This window comes from Thamnophis sirtalis, unplaced genomic scaffold (assembly GCF_051295495.1).
Source record: "Thamnophis sirtalis isolate CommonGarterSnake01/CBP01778 unplaced genomic scaffold, rThaSir2_p1.2 scaffold_5, whole genome shotgun sequence".
NCBI lineage: Eukaryota > Metazoa > Chordata > Lepidosauria > Squamata > Natricidae > Thamnophis > Thamnophis sirtalis.
The window spans coordinates 21002009-21028017 of NW_028261385.1; the positions used below are offsets into that span (position 1 = coordinate 21002009).

At 39.0% G+C, this 26009-nt stretch overlaps 1 protein-coding gene and 1 long non-coding RNA gene across 2 annotated transcripts in view; one reads left to right on the forward strand and one right to left on the reverse strand.

Annotated features, from left to right (window-relative positions):
* The window catches only part of LMBRD2 (LMBR1 domain containing 2), a 31840-nt gene that overhangs the window by 2242 nt on the left and 3589 nt on the right, over nt 1–26009 (reverse strand). The window contains exons 3-17 of the mRNA XM_087715412.1: nt 25754–25845; nt 24698–24793; nt 23487–23654; nt 18165–18375; nt 17618–17692; nt 16295–16408; nt 14810–14993; nt 13368–13549; nt 13017–13150; nt 10721–10829; nt 8303–8400; nt 6485–6588; nt 4877–4923; nt 4150–4255; nt 1787–1916 (exon numbers count right to left, since the gene is read on the reverse strand). Of these exons, the coding sequence (XP_087571538.1) occupies nt 1787–1916; nt 4150–4255; nt 4877–4923; nt 6485–6588; nt 8303–8400; nt 10721–10829; nt 13017–13150; nt 13368–13549; nt 14810–14993; nt 16295–16408; nt 17618–17692; nt 18165–18375; nt 23487–23654; nt 24698–24793; nt 25754–25845 (1850 nt within the window). The remainder of the gene's footprint in view (nt 1–1786; nt 1917–4149; nt 4256–4876; nt 4924–6484; nt 6589–8302; nt 8401–10720; nt 10830–13016; nt 13151–13367; nt 13550–14809; nt 14994–16294; nt 16409–17617; nt 17693–18164; nt 18376–23486; nt 23655–24697; nt 24794–25753; nt 25846–26009) is intronic.
* On the forward strand, nt 601–4869 carry LOC148045299 (uncharacterized). Its single transcript, XR_015696648.1, has 3 exons — nt 601–1215; nt 3333–3518; nt 4222–4869. It is a non-coding gene; the product is annotated as an uncharacterized LOC148045299 (long non-coding RNA).

Below are 26009 nucleotides of genomic sequence, written 5' to 3' on the forward strand. Positions count from 1 at the left end.
AGGACAATTAATCAGTGGAACAGTTTGCCTCCAGAAGTTGTGAATGCCCCAACACTGGAAGTTTTTAAGAAAATGTTGGATAACTGTTTGTCTGAAGTGGTGTAGGTTTCCTGCCTAAGCAGGGGATTGGACTAGAAGACCTCCAAGGTCCCTTCCAACTCTGTTATTCTACATGTTTGTTCATTCCTTACTTATAAAGTAATAGAACTAATAAACAAATAAATAAATAAAAAGCAGGAAACTTGTGAACTACACCTCATTTATCCCCTACGTGGAAATGCATGGAATAGCACTGTGAATTGTGTAAATCTTACAAAAGATCAGGTTATAACAACACCTCTGCAATATTCAACTTTATACTGGTAGTCCTTGACTTATGACCACAATTGAGCCCAAACCTTTTGTTGCTAAGCGACAAATTTGTTAAAATGAATTTTGCCCCATCTTGAGACCTTTTTTGCCACAGTGGTTAAGTGAATCATTGCAGTTGTTAAGTTAGTAACATGGTTGTTAAGTGAAACTGCCTTCCTCATGGACTTTGTTTGTCAGAAAGACACAAAAGGTGATCACATGACCCCGGGACACTGTAACCGTCAAAAATATGACTTGGTTGCCAAGCATCTGAATTTTGATCATGTGACCACGGAGATGCTGCAATAGTCATAAGCATAAAAAATGGGCATATCACTTTTTTAGTGCCATTGTAACTTCAAACAGTCACTAAATTAACTTTTGTAAGTCAAGGACTACCTGTATTCTAATTTTTTCTATATAAAATATGGAATATCTAGGGTTACATTCAGTGTAAGAACTCAATGACAAGAAATCAGATATTCATAATGGAAACAACTGTCTTTCAATGCCATGAATATTCAAGCACCTAAAATTTAGTGCAGAGGTATGTATATTACATTACATTTTCTTGATAGCACTCCAGTACAGGAAAGTCGGAAAACATTAACATCTTTTTGGGATCAACCTTCTATAATTATCTCTTCCCCAGAGCAGATGTTGGAAACCTGTTTCCTGCTTTCATTTGTGTGTGTGTTTTTTTAGCAGAACTTAATGAGAAATCTGAACAGGAATTTCCTGGCATCAAGGAAATGATGGTGACGAGTATTTACAGACAATGTCAGTCTAATCCAGATGCTCCTTGGATATGATTATTCTACACTATCATGCTCATATTCATAAAACTCAGTGCCCCTGTGAAAGGTAAGGATGACTACTGCGTTTGTGGTGCAATCAGAACATTGCGTGTGTTGAAGTTGTTTTAACGCAAACCAAAGATGCCTTTTAAAAAACAAGTTTACATCATATTCTTATGCATGCCAGTGCTGTGTGTGATGTAATTTAAGGTGGTTCTGACAAGTGTCGCCGGCATCTTCATATCCGGTCACATGGGTGGTAAGCCACTCCCACAAAGGAGGCCACACCCACAGAGTAGGTTCGAACAATTTTTGAAACCCACCACTGGTCCAGACTCTTCTTGATAACCTCCATTGATGGAGCATCCACAACTTCATTAATTGTTCTCACTCTCAGGAAATTTGTCCTTCTAGGTTGGATCTCTGTTACCATAACACTATCACACAGTGTCACACACAGTGCTGTGTGTGAGGTAATATAAGGTGGTTCTGACAAGTGTCGTCGGCATCTTCATATCCGGTCACATGGGCGGCAAGTCACTCCCATCCAGTCACATGGGTGGCAAGCCACTCCACAAAGGAGGCCACACCCACAGTGTATGTTCGAACAATTTTTGAAACCCACCACTGCTCCTTACCTTCCTGATTCAGAATCAAGAGGATCTTCATTGACTGAATCTGCATTGAAGTCCAGAGGTTCTGCGTCCTGTAGAAGTTCCACTGTATCCCGTTCGCTCCTTCCATTTGACCTGGTGTACTTGGAAGTCACTGTAGGAAGACATTTTACAAAATAGTCAAAGGGCATGTTGAACTCTAGCAAATATTTGAAAAGGCCTTTGCCAGGGGGAAAAATTGATCTGAATAGATAGATGGCCTAATATTTTCAAGGAGAATAGAATAGAATACTTTATTGGCCATGTGTGATTGGAAACACAAGGAATTTGTCTTTGGTGCATATGCTCTCAATGTACATAAAAGAAAAGATACATTCGTCAGGAATCATAAGGTACAACACTTAATGATAGTCATGGGATACAAATAAGCAATCAAATCATACTAGGAAACAATAAATATAAATCGTAAGGATACAAGCAACAAAGTTACAATCATAAGTGGGAGGAGATGGGTGATAGGAACGATGAGAAGACTAGTAGCAATAGTAGTGCAGACTTAGTAAATAGTTTGACAATGTTGAGGAAATTATTTGTTCAGCAGAGTGATGGTGTTCGGGGAAAAACTGTCCTTGTGTCTAGTTGTCTTGGTGTGCAGTGCTCTATAGTGTCTTTTTGAGGGTAGGAGTTGAAACAATTTATGTCCAGGATGTGAGGGGTGTGTAAATATTTTCACAGGCCTCTTTCTGAATTATTAATTATTAAGATTAATATATACATAATACAAAAATGCAAACACCATTTCTAAAATAATGCAATTGTTACTATATGTATTTATTATAAATATAATAGATTATACAAATAATAAAGTATGAATAAAATATATATATATATTTAAAATCACAATCAAAAGGAATAGAGACGGATTGGATATATTGGATATAATCCAATATATCCAAATAGTCAAATAGTCTTTGACTATTAAATAGTCTATAGACTATTAAATTATCAAATAGTCTTTCAAGGGTGAATTTGCAACCACAACCTTATCATGCTTGGAGAGCTGCCAAGCCGATATCTTCCAAAGGCTATGCTGTATCAGAAAATACTTGGCAAGAAGTCTCTGAGAGTCACAAACAAATCTTCAGACTAATTAAGCGAACTAATTGTCTCCTGCAAACTCCACTCCCCTTTCGCTCCTTTTTATTCCCTATGGGAGGGGCCATTCACCATCCACCTGTGCCTTTACTCCCAAGTCGGCCCTTGTTCCTTAACTGTTCCCTTCTGGCAGCTCTGCGCATGCACACATCAGGAACAGGCGCCAGCTGTTCTTCTGCCCCACTGATCTCCAACTCTGAAGCTGATAACTGTTGGATTGCCCAGGCCCCATCTCTGCCTCCGACGAAGGCACTCATCAGTCCTTTCACAATAAACTGGCTCTTCCCCTAGGCACTGGGAGGGCAGGGTGCTAGTTTGGGAGCTCTAGCATTGGGTGCAGGTGTCCAATGGCTTGTATTTTTATTAAGCCTCAATGCAGTTTTAGTAGGTTTTTGCCTAAATAATTCTGTGTTAGTCCACTCCTCAGAGTTTCTGGATAGATGGACAGCAGTACAAAGAATGGAGATCCTATCGATGGGGCTTTGGAGGCAGGCGTTCTGTGTCCGTCTCTGCTCTTTGCGACTCCCAGGAAAACACAATGAATCTCATCTTTCTAGGCTTCAGGAGAACTTTGGAGACTTCCCTGTTCCAAAGCAGGAAAGTATGTTTTGACTGAAAGATGGTTTTTTTTATATCTGATGTTTGTTTGTTTTGCTTACCTTTACCTGGGGTTTCTTGATTGTTTTATTTATTTGTGTTGTAATCTTCACAATGCCTGTGGGAATGGACAGCATACTGGCCATTCAGCCATACATGACCAAGCCAGTTTGGTCTATGGTTAAGGCAGAAGGCTAGAAACCAGAAGACTGTGAGTTCTAGTCCTGCCTTTAGTCATGAAAGCAGGCTGGATGACTTTGTGGCAGTCATTGTCTCTCAAACCATCACACCTTACAGAGTTATTGCAGGTAGGTGTGTGTGTGTGTGTGTGTGTGTGTGTGTGTGCGTGCGCGCGAGAGAGAGGGGAATAAGGAAGCAAGTTTTACTAAATCAAAATTTGATCAATTATTTCCCAATGACTCCAATTTACTTCTAGTTTCACGTCACCAATTTCACTAGAAATTGTACCAACCCCCTTGGAAATGAATGAAATAGTGTAGTCAAATATTACCCATGATCTACAGAAATATACAAGTTGCCCCAGAGCAAGTATTACATTTCTGATTTTTTTTTTTTAAAAAAAACTTCTTAAGTCCAAACAAAAAGCAAAATTAAATTGTTAATGGTATACTTACATCTGTTTGTATTGATCTCTGTGAAACTAGACTCTTTTTGGTCTGCTTGAATATTTCTGTTTCTTGTTGAAGGTTCACGATTGTTTCCATACCGTTCTTTCCACTCCTGTCCAAAAATACACAGAGTGAATACAGACACACACAAAGGCACATTGTATAGCATAGTGATTTTAATGTCTGACTTCGCATCATTTGCAAATGAAGAATGAGAAAGTGGAAGAATGTAGCACTCAAAGAAGGGTTCAACACCACACCGCCCATTAAGTCTACTGCCAAGATGGGGACCATGCTCCACCTACTAATTAATAAAAAACAATAATTTTAAATGACTGAAATCTTGTACGATCTCACATGCTAAGAATGCCTGAATTGTATAAGAGTTTGGTCTTCTCACAGGAAACAGCTGAAATCTTGTGAAAACTGAAGATGCTTCAGTATTTGGGGAATTTATAAAAAAAAAAGGCAACCATGTTCAAAATACCAGCATCTAGTACCAAAAAGGATTAGTTACAAAATACCAAGGAAATCTAACCATTATAACCAAATGATTATAATATAATGCTGCTCAGAAAAAGAAACCAATATTTTATGCAAAATGTAATATGCCACCTATTTTTGCCGATTTAGGATTGGATTGCCTGCTGCAGAAATGACCATATTCTCCAAAGTTAATATTACTAAACTTTTAATATATTTTAGAGGGAATATATTAAACTGTTGAACATACCCGTCTCCTGTTATCACCATCTTCCTGCCTTTGCCGTTTTCTCTTTTCTAGGGAGAAAAATGTTTTCATTTGGATGTACAGCGATTTTTTGTAAAAAAAAAACAACCCAACAACTTAATATACACTTTCAGTGAAATCAGTTTTCTTCCATTAAGAATTATAAACTTTGGGGTCAGAAGAAATGTATGATTGTTTAGTACTTCCCCTTTCTGTTGTAACGGCATGATGGTTGGAGGAGCCAAGTGGTAGCTTCACTTTGGAAGACTATGTTCAAGTTTCCTGATCAGCAAAAAATGCAAGGAACTGGTAGCGGGGCCAAGACAGTATAAATTGGACATGCTTTGGAAGTGAACAGATTCAAAACACCGGTAATATTTTCCACTGTGAACATTCAAAACACTGTCTAATCTAATCCAAAGAATTGTCTATTTTCTGTCTTTCTTTCCCTTTACTTCTGTACGTAAACAGTAATGTAGAACAGGGGTGTCAAAGTCAAGGCTCGCAATGGTTAGATCTGACCATCCCACCCCCACCCCGCTCCATTTTGGCTGGTAAGGTGCTGCAGGAGGTGTCCATCCAGTCTCTTCCCCACTCCCCGCTGGCCCGCAGAGAACTACAATGCTGAGCCGGCCCTCAAAGAAATCCAGTTTGACACCCCTGATGTAGAACATGGAGCAAGGGGAATTGGGCCCAAATTCCTTGATTTTTGCTCAGTGAAAAATTCTCAACATGGGAAACAAATGATTGCAAAGGCAAAATCCCATCTAAAACTGGATAAAAAGTCACGATGCAAGTAGAATTAAGGCTAAGGCTAAGCCACTATTCGCCTCTATTTTTCTACTGCAATTTTTGCACATGTACATTAGAAGAATTATTTATTTAAGTTGAAGATGCACAAAGCAGAATTAGGAGCCTGCATTTCTTAACAATGTAAGGATGGAGATAACTATTTTTGCCTGAAAACTACATAGAAACTGAAAAATGTACCAAACAATATGTATGTAATGTATCTTTATGTATCATTGGCCACAAATGTCAATATTGAGCCGCGTGGAAGGTGAATCTATAAACAGAATTTTCAGAAGAGGTGGGCCCTCCCTATTTATGTGCAAAACACAATAGGCCTGCTTCTTAGTTGTGGAGTTAATTATTGAAGATATTAACTATCAAGGAAGCTGAGTGTCATTAAAAATCATTAAGTGACACTGACAGGGCTAAAAGAATCTATTCATCACATCCTGCTCTGTGAGAGCATTCAGTTGACCTTTTTCGAAGACAGAGTACAGTCCAGATACATATTTGATACTGGGGTCCATGGTGCTTGGTGAGATTTGTTGTTTTCTTGCAGACGTTTTATTACCCAAACTAGGTAATATAATTCAGTGATGATGCCACCTAGTTTGAGTAAAGAAAATCTGCAAAAAAAAAACAGCCAACTCAGAAGGCACCAAAGATCCGTAATTTCAATCCTAAACTACAAATAAGCTCCTTTATCAGTATATTTGATATACCCCAGGAAGAGAATTCTTTAAAAAATGGGAATAAAGGAGTAATGTTTAAAATTCCAAATTTTTTTATTAGAATGATGCCCCAAAGCCTCTCTTGTACCTCTTCTGATTAACTCTTTCCCTTCATCTATGAGGTCTGATGTCATCTCATTGTCTCCCATGAACTGCTGGAATCCCAGAAGATTCAAACACCGAGTTCCTAAACTGGAGGAAAAAAAATCATTGCCAAACCATAAAAACAAACAGAACAGAATAAGGGTACGTCCTGCAACAACTGGAATGGACTTGTGATAGCAATAGCAATAGCAGTAGACTTATATACCGCTTCATAGGGCTTTAAGCCCTCTCTAAGCGGTTTACAGAGAGTCAGCATATTGCCCCCAACAACAATCCGGGTCCTCATTTTACCCACCTCGGAAGGATGGAAGGCTGAGTCAACCCTGAGCCGGTGAGATTTGAACCGCTGAACTGCTGATCTAGCAGTCAGCTGAAGTAGCCTGCAGTGCTGCATTTAACCACCGCGCCACCTCGGCTCCCTAGTGATCCAATAAATATGCTGTCAAACCTGAATTCAATTGGAGTGTAGGAGTGTTTGTATCCTTGGGCATTCTGACATGAATTCAATTTGACACAGGTTGGGCTGAGGGGAGATGGAGCCTTCAGTTAAAACCCCATTCCTAATTGATGAGTCAGCCACATTCCAGTGTCTGGCGGCCCGGAGGAGGAGGATAGATGTTGCCTAGCAACCAACTCCCATCTTGGTTGGACAATGTGACACTTGTTTTGGAAACTTGAGAAAATTGAAACTTATATTGGAGTGAAAAGCCCAGGAACTTTAGTACTGGCTTTTCACCAGTTAATGCCAATATAGTGTCAAAGTACAATAAATTTGTACTTTGAGAAAAGGCATGCCTAAGAGTTCATTGCAATTGTAGATGCGGAACAAGATTACACAAAACCAGAAGAGTAAACAAAAAAGCTAGAAAAATGCTTCCAAAAGCTTTTTTCAAAATGGTGGAAGAGGTAGGTATCCAAGATGTATGGTGAGAGATTCATCCTAATAAAAATCAATATTCATTTTACTCAAATAGACCTAAGCCCACGATAGACATGGTAAGGATCTCAGCAGAGTTAGAATCTAACATGCAGGAAATAAATATAGAAATAAATAACTGGGTGGATCATAATCCGATAAAAGTTATATGGAAGGGATGCATTACTTGGACCTTGACATATGCAAAATAATCACAGTGGAGGGGAAAATGTTGATTTTGTGTAACTAAGGCTGCCTGTTGATTGCCCTGAATAAAGCTTCTCAACAATGAAAGTTTGCTAAATCTAGAATAATCTGTACTAGAGAGAGCTTTATGTGGCATTTCATGAAGCCCCTACAACTACTCACAGGAATAAAAATGCAAATGGTCGATAAAATTAAACATATATTTGCATATTAGTATTAATTAAAAATGCAGTAAAATGTAATAAATATGTTTCTGTATTTATATGATACAAGGTGCATTGAAGGGTTAACATAAACAGATTAGTAAAGGGTCCCTTTGCTTGTGGGGCTCATGGGCAAGTGCCAATCAGGGCCATGCGTTAAGACAGCCCTGGAATGAAGTAACATTCTAATGATATGTCAAGCAGGAGAGCTATGTATTTTTGATGGTACAAATTTATTTTCACTTATCACCAGACAAACAATCTGAGGAGGCTCACTGGTTATTGTGCTTGCAACTCTAAAATTTCCATGTCAGGAAAAGGAAGGGGGAAAACTCAAGTTGATGTTAAAGCTTGCTCTACTTTTTTCAACGTTTTCTGAACCGGCTGAGAAAGGCCAATTCACTTGAGAAAGGAAGAACAATTTCAGAACACTCAATATCCAAACAATGCAACTTTGAAAAAGCCCATTTCCTACCTGAAGTAAGTAGCAATGCAGAGAATGACAACCAGCATGGGATAATAAATATAAAAGCCATCTGCTATGAAGGACAATACTTTCATCGATCCCATAATCTGGGAAGCAAAGAGCAATGGATGTTAGCAAAGCCAAGTTTTGTTTTGTTGTTTTGCTCAAAATATTTTATATACTGATATTAAGTAAAGTCTGGCTTTAAAATCCATGATTTGTGTTCCGTGAACACCTCATTATACCCTACAAAATAGGATTATAATTTGATCCTGCAGAGAATGAATAGCGTATTTAATTTTTTTAAATAATAAATCTATCAATATAATTAAGAAAGGAAGAACATTTTATGTTTGATATTCATCTTCAAAAACTGTATATTAAAGAAGTAAAAACAACTGCACACAGTCAAAATTTCAGCTATAAGTTAACTCTCTGGTTGCTGCTCTCTGCCAATAGAAAATGGCATAGTATAAGGTAAGCCCCACTGCTATTTTATTATCCAAATGTAATTTTTTTGTCTTTTAATCACCCCGTAATCCCTTACATTGGGGTAGAGTCAGGGCAACTGAATGCAGCTGAGCGTTTACTGGTCAGATGCCCTTCCTGTCGCCAATGTAGAATTCGCAGCAGATAATTACTCATTGTGTCCAGAGAAAGAAATATTTGGCGCTATCTAGGATCGAATTTACAGCCTCCGGATCGTGAGGCAAGAGCTCCACCTCCAGGCCACTTCACCACTCTATTACCCAAGTAGAATAATTTGTATAAATAAGAAGATAATGTATAAGAAAGAAGAGAATCTATAACTGTGGAAACTGCAACTACCATATTTTTCGGAGTATAAGACGCACCAAGATTTTGAAGAAGTAAATTAAAAGTTTTTGCACTCTGCAGACCTCCCCAAAACAGCCTGTTTTTCGTGAAAACTGACTGTTTTTTGTCAAAACCCCCGACATGCATAGCCATTAGGAGGCTTATAGAGTGCTCCAGGGGGCTGGGCGGGGGGCAATATGAGCAAAAAATGGCCCGTTTTTCGCTCATTTCTTCCCTCACCTGCCCCTAGGAGCACTCTGAAAGCCTCCTAAAGGCTATGCACGACCATTTTTGCAAAGGGGTGGGGTTTCGGGAAGCCAAAAATGCTGTATTCAAAATGCTGTAAGTCGCACCCAGATTTTCACCCTCTTTTTTTGAGGGGAAAAGGTGCGTCTTATACTCCAAAAAATATGGTAAGTACGGACAGACTGCCCTCCAACTTCTGCAGGCAAACCCAGAGCTCAGACATCCTGGGACAAAATGATTCATATGCAATGCTGGAAAACTGACTGAATTCAATCATCTTTATTTTTGTCATCTTTTGATACATGATGAATGAAATTTATAACAAGAGCCTTCCAATTTACAAACCAGAGCATTTGGGAGGAATCTTAATTCCCAGTTTTTCTTTCTAAAATGTAAACTAAATTTTGTTTAATGAGATCATATCAGGATAAAATCAGTATGCCCCATCATAAGCTTCAGGAAGGAGTTCTGACTAATCTAGGCCTTTTTTAAAAAATGATAATTCACTTACAAGAAAATAGATTTAAATACAGCAAGAACACCAGATTGCCTTAAATTGAGCCCTTGAAATGTTCTGGTTTTTTTGGAAAAGAAGATTGTTAAAGCATTAATGTCTGATCTAAGGCTGATTCAAGCACTACAAAAAAGCTGGATTCATGTGGCCATCATCATAAATGATCTAGGTCACAAACTTTACTTGTTAATATGCATTCCTCCATACATTTACCTTGTTCCTTAATAATTCAGGCCCCAGAAACAGTAAGGAAAACAGATGTGCTTATCAAAGCCATGTCATCTTATCCTAGCCCATCCTTGGTCTAGGAAGCATTTGGTGCTTTATCATTATAGGTCATGGAATACATTTTCTAGGAATCAGGTGTAAATTCCTATTTCCACACTACATGGATATTGAACCAAAATTAGATAGCCTTAAATTTGGACTTAAGCTGATAATGGTTTGTTTCAGAAATCTGTCATTCTTATTATACACTAAATGTATTCTATTAGCTTCATTGAGTGCAAGAAACATAAGTTTACTATCTAATTAGATGTAATAAATACGGATAAAACACTAAATCTCATCGACCCAGTGATAGACATAAGAAGTACAGGCTAAGATTAATAACATTCAGGAATTTTCCCTTTGTAGGGATTGCTTTTAAGCTTCTGTCAGTAGAACCAAATTGTATATAGGAAACCGGGACTTGTATGCAAATGAAACAATTTCTACTGAGCCGAAATAGCCAAAGAAAGAATCAAGCCAGGCCAAACAGATTTGAAATTCTACTTTCAACCGCTTTGGGGAAATCTCTTAGTATCAAATGTATAAATACAGCGCAGAAAAAACAAACAGTGTTGACTTACAGAGGTATATGCAGTTGGCTGATCCGTGGTTCTCTGGGAAATTGCTGCATCCATATGAGTCAAGCCCAAAAAATTCAGACACAGTGGAGGAGTCAAACGACAGAATAACCTGGGTGAAAAGTAGCAGCAGTTGTAAAGTAATTGCAAACTCTTCCTTCCATTATTAATAAGGGTGAATGTGTTCATGTTACTGTATTGTACTTTTTTTGATTCTTTTCATGCAGAGGAAGTTAGGTAACATTTACATAATTCAGGTAGTCCTCAGCTTATGACTATAATTGAGATCGCAATTATAATTGTAAATCATGGCTGTTAAGTAGGTCATCATGTGATTGCACCCAATTTTACAATCTTTTTATGGTGGCTATTAAATGGTAATTAAATGAACCCACGGTTCGCTAGGCAGTATTTTTTGGGACAGAAAATGGAAGTAAATGTCAGGTTCCATTCAAAAAAATGTTGTAAATTGTGCTCTTGTGACAGTAGGATGACCATAAATGTAGGCTCACTATTGGATGCCCCCCAAAATGTGGTCCTGTGACTGTTGTGGCCCAGCAGGAGCCGTTGGAGCTGCCGATGGACTCCGATAGCGAGGACCCCTATGAGTCAGCTATGGAAGATGTGGAAGACCCTGGGCAGGGTTCAGACTCAGAGCAGGGACCAGAGAGGCTGGTTGGCCACCAGGAGGCGCCTGAGGCATGGAGCAGTGGGGAAGATCAAAGGGAGTTTGTCCCTGTCGCCAGGCAACATAGGGTGGAGAAACGGAGGCTGCAGTTATGGAGACAGACTCATAAGAGATAATCAAGCCCAGGTGATTGTGGCTTGGCCCCTTTCAAGAGAGTATATAAGAAGAGACTTTGGGAGGAGCCCTTCTGCAGGACACAATTGTTCGTAGTAATCTGGAGAACTCCTTGTCTGGCCTGCCTTGTGTTCCCATGTTTGTTGGAGTCTGGGTTGCTGCCAACTTCTTGCCAGTGAGTCGTGTTTGGGCTTTCAGCCAACAGGATTATAATTGCTGTGAATAAAGAGTGGCAAACAGCTAAGTCTGTGTCTGCGTTCATTACCGGACGGAGGGGGCCCAGAACATGTGACTATGTTATGGGGTGTGTGGCCATTGAAACTTCAAATCTTGTTTGTAAGTAGCTTTATTGGAGTTCTTCATAACTTTGAATGGTTGCTAAGCAATGGATCATAAATTGATGATTGCCTGTCCACTGCTCCACGTAGAACTGTAAACAGTATTTGGACTGGATCTAGGTATGTGGAGATGAATCAAAACAGATTTCCTCTTTCTGTTCCCAGCAACCTTCTGCAAACACTCTGCACTCTCTGAGCTTGGTTGCTTTCTTGTAGATGTTTCATTACTCAAACTAGATAACATCATCAGTGCTACTACTGGCACTGGATGTTTTCCTGCAGAATTCATTATTTGCAAGAAAACAACCAATGTCAGAGAGCACCAAGGTCCCCTCATTTCAAACCTGAGTTACAAATATTCTCTTTTATTGGTAAACACTCTTCTGAAAGATGGAAGTTGAGTCTCTACTGAATAGAGTAGAATGAGCAGGAAGAAGGGAGATGATTTCTGAATGGAGTGGAATGGTGTGGAAGAAGGGAGATATTGTACAGAAGATGCTTTCGCCCAGTTTCTCAGTGCTTCTTTCCCTTAGTCTCCTATGAATGAGACTCTTCTGCACAGCAGGGAACAGTTTCTGGGATTCTACTTCTGCTAATTACATTGTCAACCCTGAAGCGAACCTGACCGAGGCCATCTTTATGACTTCAGGGTTGCTACAAGAGAGGGAGGGGGGAGAAAATTGTTAGCTAGGGTCTTGGGAGTCAAAACAAAACCTTTTCCTGTGGGAGCCAAGGACATCTCAACAGGTGGCAGGGAAGAGGAGGAATAGAGTAACCACTTAACTGGACGGCACTTTTATTGGACAACGTGACTGATGTCAGGGGAGGGGGAACTTTTACTTTTTAATTAATTGAAAACCGCGAGAACTTTCAGAGTCAGTTTTCGCCAGTTGTGCCACTAAATTGTTATGATGTATCCAATAAATTATTCTTTGGGGAATCAGCCTGCCTTGGAGTTCTGCTTTCAATGGGTGCGTTACTTGGAATGCTGACATACATAATTATCATATATAATAATTGATATAATCTGATTAAAAATTAAACTGAGAGCTATTGTGGAGTCTAGATTTTGACCAAGATCTATTTATATTTCAGTGCATTCCTTCTTTATATTGGTTATAACTGGCCAAACAGCACAAATAGCAAAATAAATACTTACATGCCACTGAAAAGCAAACTATATGCATCTGTTTGATGGTGTGAAGCTAAGTAATAATAGTTGAATACACGGATCCTGAAGACCGTAGAATAAACGCAGATACTCAGGAAAAAGATTGTAAAAAAACAAGCCATCTGCAAAACAAGAAACTAGAATTACTATTAGGCTCAATTAACAGTTGCAGACAGGTGCCATGTGGATGACCTAACTAAAGTAGTGAATTTCATTCTAATCCCAAATTTGAATAGCTCTAACAAATAAGATCAAATCTAAGCAGTTTCCACAAAGTCAATGAATGCGGAACTTAACAATAGTTATGACAGAAATTGCCAAACCATCACATGAACTGACCTCTATGTAAAAATAGTTGTAATTCTTTTCCGCTAGTCGTATGAAGACTGCAAAGAGGGACAGAACTGGCTTTGGGCTGAAAAACGTACATTCTGACCACACGACGACGATGGAAAAGATGGCCAGGATAATGGCGAGAATCCTGTGGAACCATGGTCGTAGAAGGCATTCCCAATACCATTCTAAAGCAAAACGAAACAAAACATACGACAAAGGGGGAAAAAATTAAGAAAATCATTTCAAAGTTGCTTTCCGATAGTCCTCGATTTATGACTGTTTGTTCAGCAATTCTTTGAAGTTACAACCTCACCAAAAAAAGTAACTTATGCTTATGACTATTGCAGGTTCACATTTATGATAGTTGCAGTGTCCCAGAGTCATATCACTACCATTTGTAACCTTCCCAGCTGTCATCCGCACGATGAGAACACAGCCGTGCGAGTGATTGTGGGTGCACCTCGGTACACCCAGGTTACACCTATCCTCCGCGAGCTGCACTGGTTACCGATCAGTCTCCGGATACGCTTCAAGGTGCTAGTCGTAACTTATAAAGCCCTTCATGGTATTGGATCTGGGTACTTGAGAGACCGCCTGCTGCCAATTACCTCCCACAGACCCATTAGATCTCACAGGGTTGGCCTCCTCCGGGTGCCATCTACCAGCCAATGCCACCTGGCTACTACCCGGGAGAGGGCCTTCTCTGTGGCAGCTCCAGCCCTCTGGAATGAACTCCCCGCAGGGATTCGGACCCTCACCTCTCTTCAGGCCTTCCGAAAAGCCGTCAAAACCTGGCTTTGCCGGCAGGCAAAGTTCCCTCCCCTCTCAACATGTATGGTTGTGCGACTGTTGTCTACTTTTATTATTTGTATTTTGTCTTTTATGTTCCCCCTTTTTTCCCCTTTGAATTGTTCGCCGCCCTAAGTCCTCCCGGAAAAGGGCGGCATACAAATAATAAAATACCAAATACCAAATACCATCCGATAATCAGAGTCAATGGAGAAGCTGGCAAGGAAGGCCACAAATTGCAATCAAGTGACATTTTACTTAACGATGCAGGTTAAGCAAAATCAGGTTGTAAAAATCAGAGTTAGTCACATGATGTCACACTTAATGACCACACCGTTTAATAATAAATTTAATTTATTAAATTAAATTAAATAATACATTTTCTGGTCCCAATTGTGGTCATAAGTCAGCTACCTATAACTTTTCTAGTAGCAGCACTTGAGCTGAAGTACCTAGGACAGACAGTAAGAGGACAAAGGATGAACCCCACATACAAAATTAAACCTAAGTAGAAAATGGTGATAAGGAGCAAGGTTTGAATGATTTTTTTAAAAAGATAATGCCATAGACTTAGGATGGATCACAATGGAATCCTTTTCATTATTTTAGAGGTTTTGTTTAAAACATGTATTCTATTATGGTATAACAAAACATACCAAGAGTTGGTGTATAGAGATATTGGATAATTTTGTTTTCAGCTTCTTGAGACTGAAAAGTATGAACAAATTGACGAGTGGCACTGGATTCATTTTTTGCCACATCTTCCAGGTAAAAGGCTTGCTCTAAAAGAATTTGCCACTGGACTTGTGTACGATGATGCCTTTGAACTGAATAATTTACCTAACAAAATAAAAACAGCATTCTAGTTATTTATGGCAATAAGGGCAGAATAAGATAGAGATGATTTTTTCAAAACTCCAACAAGTGCTTCCTTAATAAACAGAATACACATCCATTCCACAGAATGAATGTATGTGTATATATGCACGCAGATGCCAAAACAAAGATAGGAATAATTTTTTTATGAGGAATATGGCTTGGGTTACCATCTTCCTGCATACACAATATATTAAATACATAGGAACACCAACACCTTGATTAGCATAGGTAATTATGGATATATGTGGATATATTTTCATGCACTAAGCACAATCACACCTGCTTACAATACAGTGCATAAAAAAAAAAGACTGGAAATAATTATGCATTTTGTAACATTGTGACTAGACAACTGAGTTCAGGTACTAGCAAAATAAACAGAGTTGGAAAGACAGCAGAAATTAACTTCATTATCTGGTAATTCTTATAATGAATAACTAGGAAAACAGTATGTAGATTACATGCCCGATTTGCATACTGCAGCTCAGACACTGAATTCACATCCATGAGGAAGATATGTTCTCTGTCAGATGATCAGCCCTTTTTCCCTACTGGAAAGACTGTGCATCTTTGAAAACTGGAGGTAGAATTCCCATGAATCTGTGGTCTGGAGCTGGAAAAGAATAGAGTGCCACCCCAGGAGTATTAGACTGCATTTGAACAGTCATCTGCTCTATGGTGTGATTATAGGAAGCCCAAGACAAAAGTAGTTTGTTTACTGGTGTCTTGATCTCTTGAACTATAACTTTAAATTCAGATATATTCAAGAGAAAACAAACACAGTGGTGGATACAAATACCCAGAGGTGTCTTTGAGGAGGTCTCTCAAGGAAGGCTGTCAGGATTCCCACGATGCCCTAATGAACTCATGAACCTCGAGCCAAGTTTCAAAAGAAATCCAGTTATTTATTAGGAGCAACATGTCAACACGTAAGTGAATGAAGACACCTCTGCCCCACGTAATTTACGGCTCAACTATGACCCTGTTTCTCCCCTCTTCCCAGGGTGTGTCATAAATCACATTCTCCAATGAGCTGAGTTGCTCTGTCAGTTGTTCCCCCCTTCCTCCCTATGGCAACTTGAGAGTAGGCCAGGAATGCTTTAGGAGTTGACAAAGGGAACTTTTGGATTATTTGGATTCAGGAATGCAGTTATAGTACTCTCTCACATATACGTACATGTTATCCTACTTGCGTGTTCTGGTTATGCATCTGCTACAATTTCACACGCACTGAACATAAGCCATTGACATTATCTAACTACCTGCTTATGAAGCTTCACTAGGCTTTTCTCTGTTGGATAAGTATTGGATCTTTCTTCAAAGTCTTCATAATCATCCATGTTTCGACCCATCCTATCCTGATATTCCGTGGGACACTGAAATTAAAAGAGAATATACTGCAGTCTATATCAAAGTCTCTATATCAAAGCCTACCAGAAAAAAATAACGATCTGCTCTTCTCTTATTATACATGAGATCTTATTTTCATTCTTTTTATTCAAAGTTTCCCTAGCAAAGAAGAAAACAGTGGGCTATCCTGTTTCCTTGATCCATTAAAACTAGGAAATAGTTCCTACTACAGAAAAACCATCGTATCACTTCAGACAAATTTCTGATTATAGGTAATCCTCAACTTATGAGTCCAACATTTCCATTGCAAAGCGAGACAGTTGTAAAGAGAGTCTTGCATCCTTTCTTGCCGTAATTGTTAAGTGAATCATTGCAGTTGTTAAGTTGGTAACATGGTTACTAAGTGAATCTGGCTTCCCCATTGCCTTTGCTTATCAGAAGGTCACAAAAGGTAATAGACCTGCAACTGTCATTAATATGAATCAGTCACCAAGTGTCTGAAGGTCGCAAAATGTAACCATGACCCCAGGACACTGTAATCATCATAAACACATGTTCGTTGCCAAGTGTCCAAATTTTGATCATGTAACCATGGGTCTCCTGTAATCGTTGTAAGTATGATAAACGGCCGTAGGTCTTTTTTCAGTGCTGTTTTAACTTCAAACAGTTGCTAAATGAATGTTGTAAGTTGAGAACGACCTGCAGTCTTGCACAAATATTTTTATCTGAATGTCTATGGAGATTCTCAGTCATCCAGGTCATGGTTGTCACAAAGGTGCTTTTTCACAAAGCAACTGGACTTTCTGAAGAGCTGAAGAAGTTTCTTGGATGAGAAGTGAAACGTCCTCAAAAGAAAAAACCAGGAAGTCCAGTTGCCTCGTGAAAAAGCACCTTTAGGATTTTTGTCTGACAGACCTGATCTTTTTGTGCGGCATTCCTTTTCTTCTGCCAGTGGCAGTGTACAAGTGAAAATATCGAAATTAATGAAGGTCTTTTTCCTATGCTACTTCCCAGAGCTATTTTAGTAATTTTTCTCCTGATTGCTAAGTGGTTGAGTATAGTAATTGTGGGCATGACTGGCACAATGGAGCACTGAGACTAAGACAAGACATCCTACTGTCTCTACTGAAAAAGTAAGGAAAATATCCTTTACCCAGGCTTGAATTAGCCTTCTTATGCTCCACTGATGATTTCAAACCCCCGTGGCAATGTTTAATACTGCTTGATTAAGCTACCTTTTTTAATATTGTATCCACACATTTCCTCAAAGGATGGTTGTATTTGATGCTTTCATTTACTTTACGGACCTCCTGTTTATGTGAAGAGAAAAAAAACAACCTATCAGAAATGTAATTTCTATGCAGAGAAATTTTTACTATGACATTCAGTTAAATGTACAATATTTTATAAAGGAGTTGGATTTTTACAAGCCGTGACAGACTCACTGAGGAATTTATTTTGAAACCAGTTTTAGGAAAAAGTTGGAAAAGCAGGTGACATAATTGGTAATGGAGTCCTTTTTTTACTTTGCACCTTTTATGATCTTTGGCTCTGGGGCCTGGAGGTTTTATCTTTAAAAATTAAGAGCTGAAATTATGAAATAAGGGAGCAGGAAATTCCCTTTACAGTATTGAAAATAGCACTGCAGCTGACATAATATAAAGTGCTTGTTAATTTTCTTGCTACCCTGGATATCAAGAAATTGTATGCACCTTTGGCATTTTGTTTCTCAAAATTCTTATCTACTTCCTTTTATATCCCTGCACTGCAGAATGTACTTACCTCCATAATATCCTCCAGGTTTTCTTCTGCGTCTGCCTTTTCGGTCATCAGTTTAGCAGCCTTGAAGTAGGTCTTCATGAGAAGGTAGCCCTTTTTAGCTCCATTCCAGTGAGAGCGTGGGATTTCTACTAAGCCATATCCTAACAGCAACACAAGCAGAAAGAGGCCCCAGGTATTGGCAGCAGCTATTCCAATCGTCTGAAGTTGATTCCTGAAACAGAAAAAGTGCCCTGGGGTTTCATATGCAGTGTCAAGGCGTGTCAAACTCGATTTTATCGAGGGCCGCATCAAGGTTGTGTGACCTCAGAGGGTTGGGATGGTTGTGGCCAGGGTGGGCATGGCCAGCTCAATGTCACTTACAGTATGTCGAGGGCACCTGTGATGACTTAAGCATTCTACCAGCTCCATTTTCACCTGCAACGGCCTCCTGCAACCCTCTGCCAGCAAAAACAGAGCTCAGGAAGGCCACCTGCGGTCCTCTCGAGTTCCATTTTCACTGGCAGAGGCATTGCAGACTGGTCCATCACTGTTTCAAGGGCAGCTCCGGCCAGATCCGGCATCTACGCAACTCACATGCCAGATCTGGCCCTCAGGCCTTGAGTTTGACACCCCTGTAGTAAGTACTAAAGATTTTAAACTACTGTTATATAAAATCCTGGAGAAAATCTACTTATATGGTTGCTAAGGGTCAATACCATGTTAATGGCCTACAATCAATCAATCAATTAAATATTTTTTATCAGAAAACTATTAAATTCTTTTTTTCTGTTGTACTTATTATTGACGCTTCCTTTTCCAGAGTGTAGCTTGATTTGCTAGATCCACGAGGTTCATATGAATGTTGATGATACATAAAACATTCTGAGTATGAAATGGGTGTTTTGATTTTACTGAAGTCTTCTAATGCTGTTACACCAAAACCAGAAGTGTTCTGAATTGGAGTGAACTTTTATAGTAGGAACAACCTTTGAAAACTCTTGGTAAGAGCAAATTGCCATTTCAAATTTAAAATGGAGTGTGCTTTGAAACATTTCAAATACGACAGGCACACCTGTTTTTGCCAGAAGAAAGCATTCCTTACTCAGTCAGTGAAGCAACTAGTCTTGTTAGCTTACATTCTCAAATTTATTAAGCTACTCAGCCAAGGTTGAAACTAAATGTTGAACTTTTGCAGCATCTAGTCATGACCAATAATAGTCAATTTCCAATAAATTACAAATCCATTAAATTAATAATTAATGTGAAGGAAGCAAGTTGTTTCTACCAATAAAGAATACACTGATACATTATTTTAGTCCCTGTTAGAAATAGCCCCACTGAGAATGGAAGCAACTAAGTAAGACCAGCCTAGTAAACTTACTCATCAATTGGGACAACTTCTAAAAAAGCTTTCCCTTTGAATGTTTAGCAGAGCAAGCTTTGAACTCAATCCTATATGCTTAACTAGTGTGAGGTAAAGGTGTCACTGTGGGTTTTATTCTAATTGTGACCGACTTTAGAGGTTGGTGCTCATCTCTGTTTCTTAAGCCAAGAGGCAGCATTGTCTGGAGATGTTTCCGTGATTATGCAGCCAGCATGACATCAAGCCACAACACAGAGCATACAGAAATATACGGAACGCTGTTATCCTCCTGTATGCTTATATGCGATATCTATGAGCCATGGTGGCGTAGTGGTTAGAGTGCAGTACTGTAGGCTACTTCTGCTGACTGCTGACTGCCGGTTGCCTGCAATTTGGCAATTTGAATCTCACCAGGCTCAAGGTTGACTCAGTCTTCCATCCTTCCAAGGTTGGTAAAATGAGGACCCAGATACAATACAATAGCAGGGTTGGAAGGGACCTTGGAGGTCTTCTAGTCCAACCTCCTGCCTAGGGAGGAAACTCTATACCATTTCAGACAAATGGCTATCCAACATCTTCTTAAAGACTTCCAGTGTTGGGGCATTCACAACTTCTGGAGGCAAGCTGTTCCACTGGTTAATTGTTCTAACTGTCAGGAAATTTCTCCTCAGTTCTAAGTTGCTCCTCTCCTTCATTAGTTTCCACCCATTGCTTCTTGTTCTAGCCTCAGGTACCCTGGAGAATAGTTTGACTCCCTCTTTTTTGTGGCAACCCCTGAGATATTGGAATACTGCTATCATATCTCCTAGTCCTTCTTTTCATTAAACAAGACATACCCAATTCCTGCAACCGTTCTTCATATGTTTTAGTCTCCAGTCCCCTAATCATCTTTGTTGCTCTTCTCTGCACTCTTTCTAGAGTCTCTACATATTTTCTACATCGTGGTGACCAAAACTGAATCCAATATTCCAAGTGTGGCCTTACCAAGGCATTATAAAGTGGTATTAACACTTCACATGATCTTGATTCTATCCCTCTGTTTATGCAGCCTCAATTGTGTTGGCTTTTTTGGCAGCTGCTGCACACTGCTGGCTCATCTTTAAATGGTTGTCCACTAGGACTCCAAGATCCCTCTCACAGTTACTACTATTGAGCAAGGTACCATCTATACTGTACCTGTGCATTTTGTTGTTTCTTGCCTAAATGTAGAACCTTACTCTTTTCACCACTGAATTTCAATTTATTAGATAGTACCCAATGTTCAAGTTTGTCAAGATCCTTCTGTACCTTAAGCCTGTCTTCTGGAGTGTTGGCTATTCCTGCCAGCTTGGTGTCATCTGCAAATTTGATGAGTTCCCCATGTATTCTCTCATCCAAATCATTGATGAAGATGTTGAAGAGTACTGGGCCTAAAACAGAGCCTTGGGATACTCCACTGCATACTTCCCTCCATGTAGATGCAGTTCCATTGAGGACTACATGTTGAGTGTGGTTGATCAGCCAGTTACAAATCCATCTGGTAGTGATACTGTCTAGCCCACATTCTTCTACTTTATCTAGTAATAGATTATGGTCTACCTTATCAAATGCCTTACTGAAGTCCAAGTAAACTATATCAACGTCATTCCTCTGGTCCACTAATTTTGTCATTTTGTCAAATAGTGCAATAAGATTAGTCTGGCATGATCTGTTTTTGACAAACCCATGTTGGCTTTGGCTATTACTTTGTTTACTTCTAGGTGTTCGCTAATTCGTTGCTTGATTATCTTTTCCAGAATCTTTCCTGGTATTGAGGTCAGGCTGATAGGTCTATAGTTTCCTGGATCTATTTTTTTTCCTTTTTTGAAGATGGGAACCACATCAGCTCTTTTCCAGTCCTCTGGCAGTTCCAGGATCTCTGAAAGATATAGTTCAGAAGTTCTGAGATCTCATCTGCCAGTTCCTTCAGCACCCTGGGATATAATCCATCTGGTCCTGGTGATTTGAACTTGTCTAGGGTAGACAAGTGCTCTTACCATTTTCTTCCCTATTTCAATCTGATTTTTGTGGTGCTGTTTTTGATAGGTTGGATTGTTTTATCCCTTTGTGTAAAGACAGATGCAAAAAATGAGTTAAATAGTTCTGCTTTCTCCCTGTTGCTTGTCACCTTCTTGCCACTTTCTCCCAGCAATGGACCAATTGTTTCCTTAACCTTTTTCTTGTTTTTAACATGTTGGAAGAAGCTTTTTTGTTATTTTTTACTTTTGTGGCAAGCCTTTCTTCATTGTAAGCCTTAGCTTTCCTTATGTCATCTTTACAGGCTCGGGCTATTTCCTGATATTCTGCCTCAGTTATGTCCCCCCCTTTCCAATTTTTATACTTAACTTTTTTGTCTTTCAATTTGTCAGAGAATTCTTTATGTAGCCATACTGGTTTTGGGGGGAACTGTTATTTTTCTTCTTCATTGGTATTGTGCTAGACTGGGCTTTTGTAATCTCATTTTTCAAAATTTCCCAAGCTTCTTGAGTTGTTTTCCTCTTGAGGATTCTTATCCATGGAATTCTTCCCAAGTTCTCTCTAAGTTTATTGAAATTAGCTCTCTTAAAGTCCTAGACTCTAGTTTGACTTTGTTCTACTCCTTGTGTTTGCATAATGTTGAATTCCAATATTGCATGGTCACTTGCCCCCAGGGTTCCTATGGCTTCAACACCTTCTATCATTTCCTCTCCGTTAGTGAGAATTAAGTCCAATATGGCTGATCCCCTTGTTCCCTTTTCTACTTTTTGGGAAACAAAGTTGTCTGCTAGGTTCGTTAGGAATCTGTTGGATCTTCCACTTGGTGCAGAGTTTGTTTCTCAGTTGATGTCAGGGTAGTTAAAATCCCCCATTACTATTGTGGTGTGCTTCCTACGTACCTTAGTTAGCTGACTAGCAAAAAGTTCATCTATTTCCTCTGCTTGGTTGGGTGGCCTGTAGTATAGACCTATGGCAATGTCATTTCTCCCCCAACCTTTAATATTAACCCAAATGCATTCAAGATAGTTCTCATCATTGTTGTGCTCTATTTCTGTAGAGATGTAGTTATTTCTTATATATAGTGCAACTCCACCTCCTCTTTTATTTGGTCTATTTCTTTTAAATAATTTAAATCCTTCTAGCTCTATGTTCCATTTGTGGGTTTCATCCCACCAAGTTTCTGTGATGGCAACAATATTGTATCTGCCCTCATTTACTTGTATTTCTAGTTCATCCTGTTTATTCCTCATACTCTGTGCATTGGTGTATAGACATTTGAGTCCATTTTGATTGACCCTGTGTTTACTGTCTACATAACCTGTGTTATGCCTGACTGCTCCTATTTTCTTGCCACTTGTATGATTCATGCATATGGTATGGCACTCACTATGAAATGCTTGGCTTTGCTTGACAGCAGGAATGATAATCTTACCCGCACAAACATCTATGTTACATGCACTGATAACCCACTAAAACCCTCTGAGTTTTAGATTGCTGGTTGTTGGGGGCAATAGGCTGACCCTGTAAACTGCTTAAAGGGGACTGTAAAGCACTGTGAAACCGTATCTAAATGCTATTGCTATTCATCTACTGCACTTACATTTGCATGCTTTATAACTGCTAGGTTGGCAGGAGCTGGAACAAGTGACAGGCGCTCACTCTATCTTGTGGCACTCAGATCTTGAAAGTTCTGGACCTTTAACGATCTAAGACTCAGAGTCCTAACCACTAAGCCACTGTATCCCTTAACTAGTATCAGGCAAAAGCCATATTGGATCAGTAAATCTCGATATACTTTCATCCACACACACACACAAAAAAACAACCTAAGGGAAGTAAAAATTACCTGCAACTATCTATGAAATTAAAAATCAAATCTTAAAATCAAGTTCAACATAATTCTAAGCTTTATCTCCTCCAATCACTAAATAACAATCTAAATATGCAAGGTACTAATATACTAAAGGCTTAGAAATATTACTTACCATTGCAAGCTGATATTTGGATTTATAGCTACATATATCAAGAACGCTCCAAAAATCAAAAGGTACGTTCCATAATATATAGCATTTTCAATTAACGCTGTTTTAATCTTCCCGGTAATGGAAAAACCTCCTGATCTAGCATAGGACTGCATAAAGGGTAACAGAATCCTAGGAATGAAGAGCAAAATGAATATAGCAAGAGTTTCATCTTTTTTCCTTAGTCAGAAGTAAGTACTTGGCACTTATACACATACAAGTAGTCCTACATTTTAGAAAAACTGGCAGCTATAATATTTCTGAAACATCTTATTCTAAGAGGCAAAAAATAAATCAAAAGGAAGGAAATGGTTTTTTCACAGTACTGATTTCAGAACCATAGCACAGGCATGTTACTATGCTTCCCTGAAAATAAGACAGGGTATTATTTTCTTTTCATCCCAGAAATAAGTGCTTGGCCTTATTTTTGGAGAGATCTTATTATTTTTGAGGTGAAGGAGGCCCCTTAATCTTGGCCCACGGCCCGTGGATCAACTAATCCAGAGAGGGCCAGAAGTTCTGTCTCTGTTTCTGGCACACTCTTGCCAGCCCTAGCACTCTTGCCACTCTTTTTGCAGCTGCCACTAAGAGAAAGGATGCAGTAGCTAGGATTTACGGGAGTGGCCTCTCTGAGGCCTTTCTCAATGGATGGCAGGTATTCCCTCCTTCACCCCCAGGAAATAGCGGGGACCGGCTGCGCATGTGTATAAATATTCTAGGGGAGGGCTTATTTTCGGGGGAGGGCTTATTTTAGCACATGCGCTCAAAAGCCCGATTTGGCATATTATCCAGGGAGGTCTTATTTTGGGGGAAACGGTGCAAGTAAATCTATCATTGGCAGCAGGTACCAAAATCTGCGACAAAAATGTATATGGAACTAACTCAGTGAACATAGCAGCTACTTTATAGCAAAGCCAAGAACTTCCTCAATTTAGCTTCTCTGATGGCTTAAATAAGATTATTTTACTTGGCTAGAACAGAGAGAAGAACTATCTTAAAACCTACATCATCTAATGTAAAGAAGTTTGATACTTTCTGGTGGGCAAACCTGTCTTTCAATTAAAATGTCCTAAAGTTTTCACGTTAATGATAAACATTCAAATGATATGGATAAACTGTTGTTCCTTTTTACTTTAGGCTGTTTGAAGCATTCCAGAAATTTCCACAATACTTACCATGTTAAAAACTGTGATGTCCAGTATACAACACGCCAAAAAATGGGCATAATTCTATCAGGGATATAACTCCATGGTTTGATACATTTGTGTTTACTATAAAGACAATCAGAGTTAGCATTTTTAACATATGCATAATATGTTATGGGACTACATGAATTATAGAGTAATAAAATAGAGCTCATTAAGTTATTCAGCATCATAGGATCATACATGCAAATTAAATTGATTACTCAAATAAAAAGGCTCAGAATACGAAGTCATTCAATCCTCAGATCCAAATTGAAATGTTTACCATTCGAGCTACTAATTACAGTATAAATTGGATTATTCAGCCAAAATAATAGTAACAACATGACTCATAAAAAGCATCACCAATGAAGTGGTGCAATACAAACTGGCTTGAATGTTGTGCCCTTTGGCTTAGAATTATGACTGCTTCTCTTTATACACCCACCCGTCTCATTAATTGTGAATGAGACTGCTGATGTTTCTGTGGCTAAGTGAGACATTTGTTAAGTGAGTTTTGCCCCATTTTACGATCTTTCTTCCTTGGTTGTTAGTGAATCACTGCAGTTGATAAAATTAGTAACCCGGTTATTAAGTGAACCTGGCTTCTCCACTAACTTTGCTTCTCAGAAGGTCACAGAAGGAGATCACATGACCTTGGGACACAGCAACAGTCATAAATATGAACCAGTTGCTAAGCATCTGAATTTTGATCACATGGGAAGATGCTGCAAAGGTCATAATTGTGAAAACTGGTCATGTTATTTTTTTAGTGTCGTAACTTTGAACGGTCACTAAATGAAATGTTGCAAGTCAAGGACTACCTGTACTATGTTATGTAATAATAAAAAACCACATTTCAATATCTTTATGCCAAATTACACCATCTTTAATTATAGTTTTCTTGATATCTCACTGAGGATTTCACATTCGCATGACATTTTTCTCATTTTGGTTAAAAGCCCTGCCAATGTTGCCCTGCCAATGTTACAAGGTTGTCAAGATTTTTAGATCAAAAAAGAAATTATTTTTTAGATGCCTTGGTACCTCTGAGTAGGATTAGTGTCTTGATTTTGCACTGCTGATCCACTGTTGGTGGATGACTCATTTATATCAAGTTTACACCGATTGTATATAGTCTAGAAAACAAAAAGTCAGCAATTGGACAAAAGTAAAATAAGAGTTATAAAGGCATTGGCATACTATATTCCTCAAATAAATCAGCTTCCCAAACTAGAAAGCCCCAATTTTGCAATGTTGATGTGTGCCAATCATCCTTTCCTTTTCAGCAGCTCATTGAGAA